At 42.4% G+C, this 12,849-nt stretch overlaps 1 protein-coding gene across 2 annotated transcripts in view; it reads right to left on the bottom strand.

Moving 5' to 3' along the window:
• EIF2AK3 (eukaryotic translation initiation factor 2 alpha kinase 3) overlaps nt 1-12,575 on the bottom strand; it is a 40,978-nt gene extending 28,403 nt beyond the window's left edge. Inside the window, exons 1-2 of one of the 2 annotated variants that reach the window (XM_040700435.2) lie at nt 12,322-12,575; nt 6,167-6,296 (exon numbers count right to left, since the gene is read on the bottom strand). Coding sequence is in view for 1 of the 2 variants with exons in the window: in XM_420868.8 (XP_420868.2) it covers nt 6,167-6,296; nt 11,912-12,159 (378 nt within the window). In the remaining variant the exon portion in view is untranslated. Of the gene's footprint in view, nt 1-6,166; nt 6,297-11,911; nt 12,238-12,321 lie in introns of those variants that run through there. The other variant, XM_420868.8, reaches the window with a different exon arrangement.
• Nucleotides 12,576-12,849: the final 274 nt, after the last annotated feature.

Here is a 12,849-nt window from a genome sequence, read left to right on the forward strand (position 1 = left end):
ATGACCACCAGGAAAATTATAATTTTAGTTTCAGCCAGAAAGCAGCTAAGATCTACACTCAGCAAGCAGGCAGCAAGGCTGCAAAGCATTCATGGCTTTATTGCCAAATGCACCTTGCATGTTGCCAGCAAAATAAAAAGAACTGTCTGGGTCATCAGTAATCGTAATACATCCATGTAGTTAAAGAGCAGTCACATCTATTCTCTTCTTGTAAAACACAGGCTCCACTCCCCTTGATAGCCCTAATAAGCCTTTTCTGTCTCAATTGCAATTAGAATTTATCTTCCTTTGAAGTACAATTCTGGACACTCACTTCTCATTCATTATGAGCTTTTCCAGGACCATTTAAGACTCTAATATCTCCCTCTGCCCTCAAGCAGCATAGGATCGCATTTCCTTCCCCAGCAGAGGAAGAGAGATGGCAGCTGATAACCTGACACAGGACCTCTTACCACACAATATTCAGTTATAAACTGATCACCTCTTACCCTCAACAACATTGTCGTTATCAATTCCCATATCTTGTGTTTCATTCAGTATAGTTTAATTCCATTTCTATTACAGACAAGATGTACGATGGAGAACTGGCTTTTGCCTTCCTCCACAGGAATGATACCTCCAGCAAACAGAGCATTTGGTGGTCCTGTATCTATCCCGATAGTATACAAAAATAAGGAAGAACTACAAGACATGAGGAACTCCACTAATAGCATTTCCAGACAATTAGAAGTATATCACTTTACCTGTCAGGAAATAGGATTTCTCCAAGTTACTTGCCTCAATAATAAGTCAATTGATTTACACGCTCTGTCTACTTGAACTGAGTGGCAATCTGGGGCTTTGCACCTGATTACAACATAGAACAGCTGGAAAATAGCTTTGCAGCACCACTAGAAATTTTAAATATTTTTATTCTTCCCTTTCCAGAGTAAAGTTTTGCTTTTGAGAGTTTTGCACATACTCTGAAGCATAAGAGGACCAACTTCTCTGTGGATGGCAGACAGATCTCACTACCCAGCACTTGCTCCTGCAAGCACCCTGAATTGTGCACAAAGCCAAGTGCTAAGCAGAACAGACTGTTTCTGTTGCTGACGTGTCCTGTGCCAGATGTTTTAAGATACACAAATACATTAAAAGTTAAGATTAACCCTAGTGAGCCAGGCAGAGCAACTTGCTTGTAAGCAAAAAGCCAGAGCCAAGACAGCCATTTTCTCAGTGCTCTGTGTAGATTGAAACATATCTCCTTTTGTTTTACCCAGTGACTGCTAGGAGCATCAGGAAAGATTTGTGCAGGTTTGACAGAAATTCAGAATATTCATTACTGTAGTCAAAAGCTGCTATAACAACCCTTTAAGTGAAAGCACTCGAACAAGCATGACTGCATGACTGATGGTCTGAAGTATTCCCCGCCCATACCCAAAAAACACATCTCAGCTTTCCATTGGATGATATTTACAGACAGTGACTTAATTAAAAACTAACTAAACCAGAAAACGACGGGCCAAACAAAAAACCTCATTTTAATTCAGGTTAATAGAATGCTGCTGCAGGGGTGCTGTAAACGATGGGTGTGATTTTCCTGCAGCTGATGTCACAAGATTTCTCTTTCGAAGAGAAAGTTAAATTATTCACCCACCCCCCTATCTCTGTGAGGGCACGCAGAACAGAATCCAGAAATCACAAGCCAGGACCCCAGAGGTCATGCTGTCCTCTTGCCTTGCCCTGACCTGCTGCACTGTGGGTTTGGCAATTCCTTCTGTAAGAGGCCAAATGATGAGTGAGGCTGAATCTTCTCTCATATTCCCAAAACAACCCAGGATAACTCACGTCCCTTCTCTGTCCAGCACCGGGTGCAGCAGATGCTTTATCCAATGTGCAGCAAAGTCCAGGCAGTTAGCAGCTGAATGTGACTGCCAGATGCCTAAGGGCTTTGCATCAGAAATTCTCATTCCTTTTCTTTTGGAGAAACAAAGCATTGAAAATTCTACAATGTTTATGACAGAGTTAAAGCAAAAAATAAATAAAAACAACCCCAAAGCATTTATATTGCACATTAAATCCTGTTACAAGCAGAGCTTTGGAGACCTTGAAGTTGTTCTACAACTGCCTGCTCTAAGCAGCAGCCTTGTCCTCTCCAAAGGGGAAAAAAGGAACAAACTGCTGAAGATATCTATAGATCCACTTTGCATACAATACAAATAGCTTTGTGCTGACTTCAGTATAAAACTTTTTTGCATCTCTGCATTTCTCTGAAGGAAATCCCAGGCTACCCCTCATAAAAACCAAAACAACCTGCCACTTTTAGGTCCAAAAAAAAAAATCTCACAGTTCCTTGACTTTGTGTGTCTATTTTGTGTGGCTACACTACCAACTTTTAGAGTGATAAGAGTGTTGGTGAATTTTTTCCATAATATATAAACCCATTACTCCATTTTTTCCGGTGTATGGTGGCATGTTTATTATGGTGTTTATTATAGTGTCCATGCACTAAAATGCTTTTTGTTCCATAATCTCAAATCTAATAAAAAAAATACAGTTCTTATTTGGGGATTAGTCCGTAACAACAGAATTATGACTAAGGCAGTTACTTTTATTGAATACATTCCCATACACTCTCTACCTGGACCACTGAAAATACAATTGGTGCCACTCTGCCGGGCTGAATTCCCTGCAGTATTCCTCACAACAAAGAAAAAAAAAAAAAACAGTCATGAATCTTTAAGCTGTTACTCCCACATCATCACAATGGAGTATGCTACTTGCTTTTTCTCTTTCTTACCACATCAGAAGAAAAGCTACCAGCTTTTCCACAGCAGTATCTTTACAGATGATCCACCTTTTCTAGCCTGTCTGCTATCACCCCTTCTCCAGCCTCCTCTTGTCATGCTCACCTCTACTGGCTGGTCATTTGAATATGCTGCCAAGCTTATACTAATTCTCCTTGTGTAACAGATAACACATGAAAGAAAGACAGAATCCCATTAAGCAATTTAGTATGAAGCTATGCAAATAAGAGAACACATTGCCCTTGTTAGTACATGACAACAGTCTCATAACAATGTGTTATAAACCACTTCCATTGCTTGAGAGGCAGCTCTAATTTTAACAAGTCAACTCTCCAAAATGCATTTTAACTACAGATGGTGTATTCGCTAAAAAGTTTAAAGAGTAAATGTTTTTCATTCAAACTAAGTTCACTTGTGGAAAAGGTAAGCTTCAGTGACTTCACCCTGAACTTCAGCAAGCAATCTTTAGGTGCAGGTAATGACAAATCTTGATGGTGCAATACGCAGCTTTGAGAGAATGGCTTTTCATTTTAACAGTGGCTAAGGAAACAAAGTGCTGAAGTTTTGATGCACGAGGCTGAAATGCAATCTCATACATTTTCAGCATTGGCACACTGACCATGATTGTGAACATCGCAGCTTTGAGACAGAAAGAATTTTACTATTTTAGTTACCCAGACAAACAATCAGTAGTTCAGCAGACTTTCCTTTCTAATTGATGTGTTCACATGACAAACGATGAACAACTCCTTTTGTCAGCGTCTTAAGAAGTAGTTTCAAGATCTGAAGTGTTTGTCAGAGCTGCTGGAACATTTGAAATCTTACTCTCTCGCTTTCCTAATTAACACATGAGCTCCAAATAGACAAGTTAACACTTTGCAATGAGGCAAAGGCAGTAACTACAGTTTTATTAAACAATTAAAGTTTAAATTCCTCATGTCTTTTCTTAAAGCACATTTAGAAATGGATTTGATACCTTGGCACCAGGACTTGGAATTCATTGTGCTCTCACCCAAAATAGATGGAAGTTTGAGAAAAGTCAAAAAGAACCCAGACACAGCAGCACACACTCTCCTCATTCTGGAGGAACACAGTAACACTCCAAATGTAATGCAAAAAGAATTTGCCACTTGCCATTCCTAGCAAGATGTAGATAAACAATGTACATAATTATGCTATTCTATGTGAAAGATAATACTGAGGTTTTAAGTGGAGAGAGCTTTCTACCTTAAAACTGTTGAAAGAGGAAGAAAAAGCCTCAGTAGTTACTTTGAGTAAAACATACTACATGCCCAATAAGAACAAAAACACTGAAGTGGAGAGAGAACAAACACTGAGACCCTAGGGAATTTAATATACTGACTCAAAATACAGATGTCCCAACAACACGAATGAGGCCAACTATTGCATCAAGTAGTCCCTAGATTCATTATGAAATCTTTTAGCTGAATACTGACATTTAAATACTGAAACATTTTAGTGTAGCTAATGCGGAATGTTCATTACTTAAGTTTTTGGTAAGCTTTGTCTTAACAAAGGCTGCTCTAAAAGGCCTACATTCATAATTCTTAACAGCTTCTAGAAGGTCAGAATGAACTTTTACTTACTTTTGTCAGTTATCTCCCAAAGGTCAGCATGTTAACTGCCAAAAGCCATCAGTGTCTTTGGCCATAGGTGTAGAAACGCAACAGTTTGAAAGCCCATCTGAACATCTCCCATACACATAACACTCAAAACTGTGATTTAGGTATTCCCATAACTTACTAACTTGTAGTCAGAGAAATGAACTAAATAGTGCATGAACAAAGTACAATTTCTGCTGTTCAGGCATCAACGTTCACTTTCTAAAGTCATACCACACCATAGAAAGATCAAAACTCCAACCAGTTTAGTCACAAAAATAGAGATTTGTAAGAAAACTCATACAGTAATACGTGCCAGAATTCTTGGTATCTTTCAATATCTGGAACCTGGGCTCACATCTTAGTTTGTAACGGAAAATGATTTTCTTCCTATAGATTACCAATGTTTGTTTTATATGTGGTTGTTCTATTTCTGTTCCTAATCTGAAACTGTTCACAGCAACTGATATCAGGCCAATATTTAATGTTCCTAGTACAAAAGGTATTTGTGAAGGATGACAGTTCCTACTGGACACCTTATTCTTTACCGAGCTCATTATAGCCTTCATATTCTTTCCAGTTCTGTTGTACAACACATTTTTGAAAAAGTTCTTCTTTCCCACAGTGTTTATTTTACAAAAGAATATAAACACAAAAATATATCTGAACAAGCATCAAAAGACTGCATCTGGAAATAAAACTCTCAGAAACAAGGAAACACAGGTCAGCATCCACTTCAGCTTTGCAGTCAGTCTGAGAAGCTTACTACTAGCTCTCACCCTTCAATGACCACAGCATCAAACCAAATATTTCAACAGAGGTCATGCAGATGTCACAAGGAACCACAAGCAACCACACTCATGAAGTCTGAATACCCCTCATTCAACTTTCATTCTTTGCTGTTCATTGTGTAAAAGTATGGTATAGGACCGGTTATCAACTTCAACCATCCATGACAGTGAAGGACCATGCATTTTGCCTGTACCACAAATCACTTCATAGCTGGTGTATTTACTCCTCCTACTAGGAGAGCTCAGTATCAACTCATGGATCATTTCATCAATGTAGGAAGAAGGAAAAAGAAAAAAGCAAGAAAACCTCTTCTAATTTCTAGCTTAAGTGAATTCAAAACCAGTGGAAATACAACCACTGATAGAGGAAATGGCACCAAACAAGAAATTCAACTCCCTAAATTTCCTTATTACAGCTTATCTGCGAGAAATGATGCAACCTTTTCCCACCAAGTCCTTCAGGGTGACCTTCAGTGCTCCATTTCATTGCTAATACATTCTATTTCATTGCTAATACATTCTGTTTCATAGGCAGCCTGCTTATCTAGTATAAGAAACAATCTTTTGTTCATTTGTTAAGTCACAAGGACTTTTGCTTTTGTTGAGAGGAAAAAAAAAATGACAGTACTTGCCAAAACATACTCTAGTAATACAAAGCAGATGATCTTTCTGTTCCATTCAAATTTCAAGTAACTTGTTTCCAGTCAGCAACAGCACACAATTCCCAAACCCAGTTACATCATCTAGTTTGATAGTTACCAACCCTGCCAATAGTAGGACCCACTCAAGTTTGAAACAGCAACATGATGTAAGCCTCACAAAAATAAGTTTGAGACCAGCTGTCAAACTTTGTCCATATTAGTTTTGCTGCATTATTTAATAGATATTAAATATGGAAGAAATGGCATTCAATTTATTACTGACAATACTGTTTCAGAAGACAGTCAGGAGAAAGATCAAACCTTACCTCTGGTTTACTGAGGCTGGATGACACCAGAGAACCTGATCCCACATCCAGATCCCACTGTTTTCTTCCACTATTCTCAGGATCCAGGGCAGCAATTCTTCCATCCAAAGTGCTGATAATTACTAGAGATCTGCAAGAGGAAACAACCAGAGTCAAAACCCCAGCAACAGGTAGCAGATCAGTTAGATGTTTTCTAAAGTTGGAATGCCACTGCATTAAGTATAAATCTATATTGACATGTGCCACAAAACAGCATTTAATTTGATAGTTCTACCCCGACCAACAGGAAGAGAAAATATGAGCCCGTTGCTGAATAACAAACTGATTTATATGCTGTAAGATGCTCTCAGAGTTCATTTCCAAGGGAGATAGCTGATTTCTTGGTCCCACATGTGTTTGATATCACAACAATACTGAATGATATCTTTTAAAGTAGTTATGAACTGTATAGATCCAATTAATTTCACAGGGAAATTTAACATGTCATAGAATCACAGAATGGCCTGGGTTGAAAAGGACCACAATGATCATCCAGTTCCAACCCCCCTGCCATGTGCAGGGTTGCCAACCACCAGACCAGGCTGCCCAGAGCCACATCCAGCCTGGCCTTGAATGCCTCCAGGGATGGGAGGCATTCATCCACAACCTCCCTGGGCAACCTGTTCCAGTGCGTCATCACCCTCTGCGTGAAAAACTTCCTCCTAACATCCATATGAAATCTCCCCTGTCTCAGTTTAAGACCTTTCCCCCTTTTCCTATCACTACCACCCTCGTAAACAGCTGTTCCCCCTCCTGTTTATACTCTCCTTTCAAGTACTGGAAGGCCACAATGAGGTCTCCCCAGAGCCTTCTCTTCTCCAAGCTAAACAAGCCCAGTTCCCTCAACCTTTCTTCATCCTTTCAAATCAAACAAAATCAGTAATAATAAATCAAGTAAATCAGCACGCCCCAAAAAAAGTTAAGCCACAACTAAGTTTTCAGTGCTTCTGGATGAAACAAGGAAATACTCGGGAGATTTATGTGTCTTAAAACAAAGAAGTCTCACCCAAGACAAACACAGGATGCTAGAAACCTCCAGCCACTACAGGCAACAAAGCAAACAAATTGACTTATGCCACTTAAGCTTTAAGTAGCCTATCTGAAAACGCATGGCAACAGCAAGCCAGCTGCTGGTTTCTAAAGTGCCTGAGGCTTATCGATTCTCCTATGTTGTAGTGCAATTAGAACATGCAACCCTGGTCGGGCCAGAATTCAAGCATTAATTAAAAACAAACAAAATACAAACACACACCAACACAATTCACAGGTAGTAAAAGCCCAGAGATAAAACACTGATGAAGCAAATTTGAACTGTCTTTTTATTTCCTTGAAACTTGTGCTCTGACCAGAAAAAGCCAGGGATGTGTAGGCAGTTTTGGTTTGCTGCAAGCTCACCAACTTTCAAAGGCAGTGGGAGTAGGGTCTGATCTCTTTACAGACGCTGTGTACTGAGGGTGGAAGGATTGAGTGATCCAGGAGTTTTTGTAGACATTGGTCTCAATGAGAATGAGGAACTGTGCAAATAAGTCTGATAGGCAGATTGGAACATGGGTGGGAGGGGGGGAGGGGTGGAAATACTCACACAGGTGAGCATAGGAACAACTAAATACATCTTCAACCCGTAGCAAAAATAATTGCAGCCCTTATTTCCAAAGATGGCCAAGCAACACATTCCTCCATAAGCTTCTTAAAGAAAAGTGTCAGATGTGCAAATATTTGAACAGTGGAATACGTGTGTTTTTATAAACCGAGTACACGTAATTATTCCAACCGTGCAGAAATCAAGATTGGGTTAATAATAAACTGGACTGCAGGAGACTGTTCTCATGCACTGTGAACACGTGCCTTAAAGGCCTTGGACACACACTGAACAGAATCTGATTGTTTTACTGTAAAACAACTCATCTGAAGCTCTCTGGCACTGCATAAAAATATTATTCCAAGTGGATCTATTTCAATTTTATGTTGGTCCAGCTGAGAAGGTGGTTATGAAAGAAAAGCTGGAGTGGAGATAACCTCAGCAGGTAGAAAAGACAGATTCTAACATCACAGGGTGATCTGCCTCCTTCCCAGCTAATTTTTCTTTATCTAATTCTTCCCGCTTCTATTAGCCCTGAGTAAGGAATATTTTATGCCTGTGTCTTTTCATATGATCTTTTCTCACCAGACGCAAATATCAGCCTTCCCCCAAGAGCCCTCCTTATTGGGCAGCTTTTGAATTTGTACCCACACCATAATCTCAGATAAATCATAACGTAACTGCACCTAAGTTTTAAGTTCAGCCCATTAAAAATGAAAGCTTTTTTTTTTTTTTAAAAAAAACATGCCTTCAGAGGGAACTTCTGCACCAACAGCACACACTTTTTGATTAAAGTGCTTCAATCAACGGCTACTGTATACCCTAAAAGCCCCCAACAGTTTGTGTGTGCTGCAGCACTCTTTATTTGCTCCATCAGTTAACAGTTGGAAAATGGACTTTGTTTCCCACACTCGACCTGCTGAACAAACACTGTGATGAGACAGGACCAGGACCAACCTATCTCCATCTCTCAGTCCAAACCTTGCAATTGGCTAAGCTAAGAATTTACCTGGATGCAAGAAAAATGCGTTTCTCTTTGCTTTTTTAATGACTGACTCACTTTGGTCATTCTTGGTCCCATCTTCACTTTAATTTTCCAACAGCATTCCTGCATGTCTCAAAACACAGTAACAATTCCTAGTTCTTGGAATAAAATCCTTAGTTACTGCATCTTTCTATACATTAAAATCTAAATGCCTATTCTCTCCATCTCTGATCAACTCCAGTGAGTTAAAATCCTGTCACTTGAACTCTAATTGGTTTAGTATTTCTAATTCATCTATACGTGCCCTGTCTACGCTGATGCTTGCGTTATATACTTTCTCACTGCTAGATTTTCCAAGTTTATCCCCTTCCTCTGTGAGATTCCATTGCTTCTTGCTTTGAGTACTGAAAGCAAGAGGTGGTGACAAGAAAGAAAGATTTTCCCCCAACTTTCAGGTGTTCTGATCAAGCAGTAGATTAACAGTGACACCAATTTAGGTGGCTACTTCAAGAGACTACTTCACTCAGAGCTTAGAAACGAGTAAGCCACTTCCTTTCTGTCACCTCACTGTGCTATCTTAAGCTTACTGTAGAATATAATGCCAAATACTTACAGCAGTAGCATATGGTTAAGAAAATGATATTTTACTCTAGGTTAAAATGAGTTTTATTCATCTTTTTGCAAGTTGCTGTTGGTTGCAGTTACAGTACTCAGTCATTGACATGCAGGTGAAATAGAATTAGAGAATTATTAAGGTTGGAACGCTCTAAGATCACCTAATGCAACCCCAGCTCATCCCCACACCCACTGACCATATCCCTCAGTGCTACATGTCCACAGTTCTTGAACACCTCCAGCAATGATGACCCTACCACCTCCCTGGGCAGCCTGTGCCAATGTATCACCACACTTTCTGAGAAGAATTTTTTTCCTAGTATCCTACCTGCAACAACAGTATTCTTGATTCCAGCACGCATCAACCAGCCTCCTGATTAAAAAACATCAGTAAAAAGACACTTGTGTACTTTCACCTTGTCTCTAGCTACAGCTCCACAGCATATTATGAACCAGATAATGGAGGAAGAGAAAATCCCTGCTGGGTCCTTACAGGCGGCCAGCAGAAGGACTAAAACAAAAGACCAGGATAACAGCGCATACAAAGGTATCTAACCGCAGTAGCCAATAGACTCCATTAACACTATATTGTCAGATTTTACTTTCCAACACGAAAAAACATCTAAAAATACTCCCTTTCAAACACACCACATCCAGAATTAGTCTCTACAATTAACTGAAAATCTGTTTTCTTACCATTTCCTCTCCTCTTTCACTAATTTGTTATTGAAGTGCAGTTACAATGTTCCCTCTCAAAACTACACAAGTGACACTGATAGACCTTGTCACACATTTATAAAAAGCCTCTCCTGAGACTCATAATCACAGCTACATCCCATGAAGAACACAGCAGTTTTTGAGTTCTGGTGGCCTGAACTCAGCTCTGCTCTACTTCACACATGCGAGGTCTCATTTACCTACACACAGAAGAAAGGAGCCAAGATGTGAAGGGAAGATGACAACAGGACGGAGGAACACTGATTTGGCCTGTCCACACACTTTCACTGTACTAAAGAATTCCATCTATTCGAATTGCATCAAATGAATTTTTTTTGCTAGTTAAAGAAAGCAGAACATATCGTTGCTTAGGCACAATATTTACTACTATCCTTGCTTCAGTTGGAAAAAACACAATCCTAATTTTGGACTCCAAAGCCATTTGGGGCACAACAAGTATGGCTATTTGTCAAACTCTGAATGTCTGCTCCAACTTCAAATCTACATATATGTAAGCAAAGAGCAAGGTAAGCCTCCAACCATCACAGAGTCATAGAATGGCCTGGGTTGAAAAGGACCACAATGACCATCCAGTTTCAACCCCCCTGCTACGTGCAGGGTTGCCAACCAGCAGACCAGGCTGCCCAGAGCCACATCCAGCCTGGTCTTGAATGCCTCCAGGGATGGGGCATCCACAACTTCCTTGGGCAACATGTTCCAGTGCGTCACCATCCTCTGAGTGAAAAACTCCCTCCTAATATCTAACCCAAACCTCTCCTGTCTCAGTTTAAGACCATTTCCCCTTGTCCTATCATATTTACTTTCTTCTAGGAAAGAGAAATTCCTCAAAACCACTGTTACATTTATTTGCCTACAGGGGAAACAGTTTAGAGTGGGTTTTTTTTCAGCCTGTACTGACACCTCATTGCATTACATGGATATTTTGTAGCTGAAGAACAATTAGCTGAGGGGAGTAGACATCTCACAAATACAGATGAAAGAAAGAAAGAAATGCAGGCAAATACTACAGCCCCATCATCTGATAGCAGCAAATCTACTTCAATGCACTGATCAATGAAAGAATCCCTACATTTAACCTTTGGCTTAAAAGATCAGACTGAACATTGTTGGTGCACCTCCATTTAACTCTATAGATATAAAACAGAAAAAAAATATTTCTCAGTACTTCCTGGTGCTAAATAAATTAAGGTCATATTAAAAATCGAGTACAGCAGAGCTGTAGTAAACTGGCCAGGATTTTGATGGCTGAACACACAAATGGATGCTCCTGTTGCTATCAGGAAAACAGATTTGCTTTACACGTAACAGGATGCAAAGTTATCAGCCAGTTCTGTGACCGGGTGCACCAACAGAAAGCTCCAGGCTTTTCATGTTTCGAACGGGTTCTCCAATAAAGGAAGCATTAAGTCATGCTGTTCTCCCTTTGACTCTCTCTGTGGTTTATCACCTCATCTGCTCTCAGCCAATTCCCAAACAGACAGCGAACAGCCCAGTAACGCTGCCACGCTTGACTCACTCATTAAAGCCATCCCTCCACCACAGCTTTCCACCGCCTGTGGTTATAAAGCGTTCCCTTTCCCCATGCTGCACTCTCAAAGTTGGCCATCAGGCAATCTGTCCCACGCGCTTCTCCTCCCTCCCAGCCCCCAGTGAGCCAAGGAGATGAAGGGGAGAGCAGAAAGCAGACATCACGTCCCCAGGGCAGGACCGGGCCGCGCTGCCCTCACCTCGAGCCCACCCCCGGCCTTCTCACCCCATCCCAGCCCCCGTCACACAGCTCCAGGCCCACCTGCCGCCGCTCCGGGCCTCCCCGCTGCCCTCCGCCTCCTGCTCGCCGAGCGGCGCGGCGGTCACATCGTCCTCCACCGTCACGTCGGCAGACCCGGCCGGCAGAGCGGCTGCGGCCGCCCCCAGCCCGAAAGCGGCCTCCACCACCACGGCATCGCCTTGCAGAGCTTCCTCAGCGCCCGCCGCCGTTCCCAACAAGAAGAGAACCGTGAAGGCGGCCAGAACGCTGCGGCACCGCGGGCCCCGCATGGAGGGGCCCCGCCTCAAGGCAGCCGTTAGGGCATGAACGCTGCCAACGCCGCAAACGCCGCTGCGGAATGGGCGCCCGGCGCCCCGCCCGCCCGCCACGTACCGGCACTGCCGCCGCCGCTGCCCGGCCCCTCACGGCGAGGAGCGAGCCCATTGGCTCACCTGCACGTCACTCCGCTCGCCGCTTCTCTCCCATTGGCGCAGCTGAGGGAGAAGGAGGGAGGAAGAGGTGTTTGTCAACAGAGCCGCCGGGCCAATCGGATTCACGCCGCTCTCTCCCCTCCCTGTCAACGAGCGGCCAATCGAAAGCGCATGATTCACCGAGCTGCTCGCGGATTGGTGGAGGCGGCACGCCACATGTGTTGCTGACTGGAGAGCCGGGCTGCCCGGCCCCGCCTCTTCCCGGCCGGCCCTCCGCCGGGCTGGAGACGTGGCTCTTTTACCGTGTCGGCTGGGCGGGAACAGCGGCGCGCGCAACTCGGCGCGTGGGGCGGGGAGGGGCGAGTCGTCGGGCGGGAAGGTGGGGGGCGGGGGCGCTGTTCACGCGCTCTGTGTGAGGAGAGGGCTCCGTGAGGAGATGGGCTTCGTGAGGTGCCCGTTACAGCCAGTGTTTAATAGATGCCGAACTGATGTTGTGTTACAGTTCTTCATTAACCTACCGTGCTATTCTAAGCAAAAACTATTTGAAAA

Source organism: Gallus gallus, chromosome 4 (assembly GCF_016699485.2).
Source record: "Gallus gallus isolate bGalGal1 chromosome 4, bGalGal1.mat.broiler.GRCg7b, whole genome shotgun sequence".
NCBI lineage: Eukaryota > Metazoa > Chordata > Aves > Galliformes > Phasianidae > Gallus > Gallus gallus.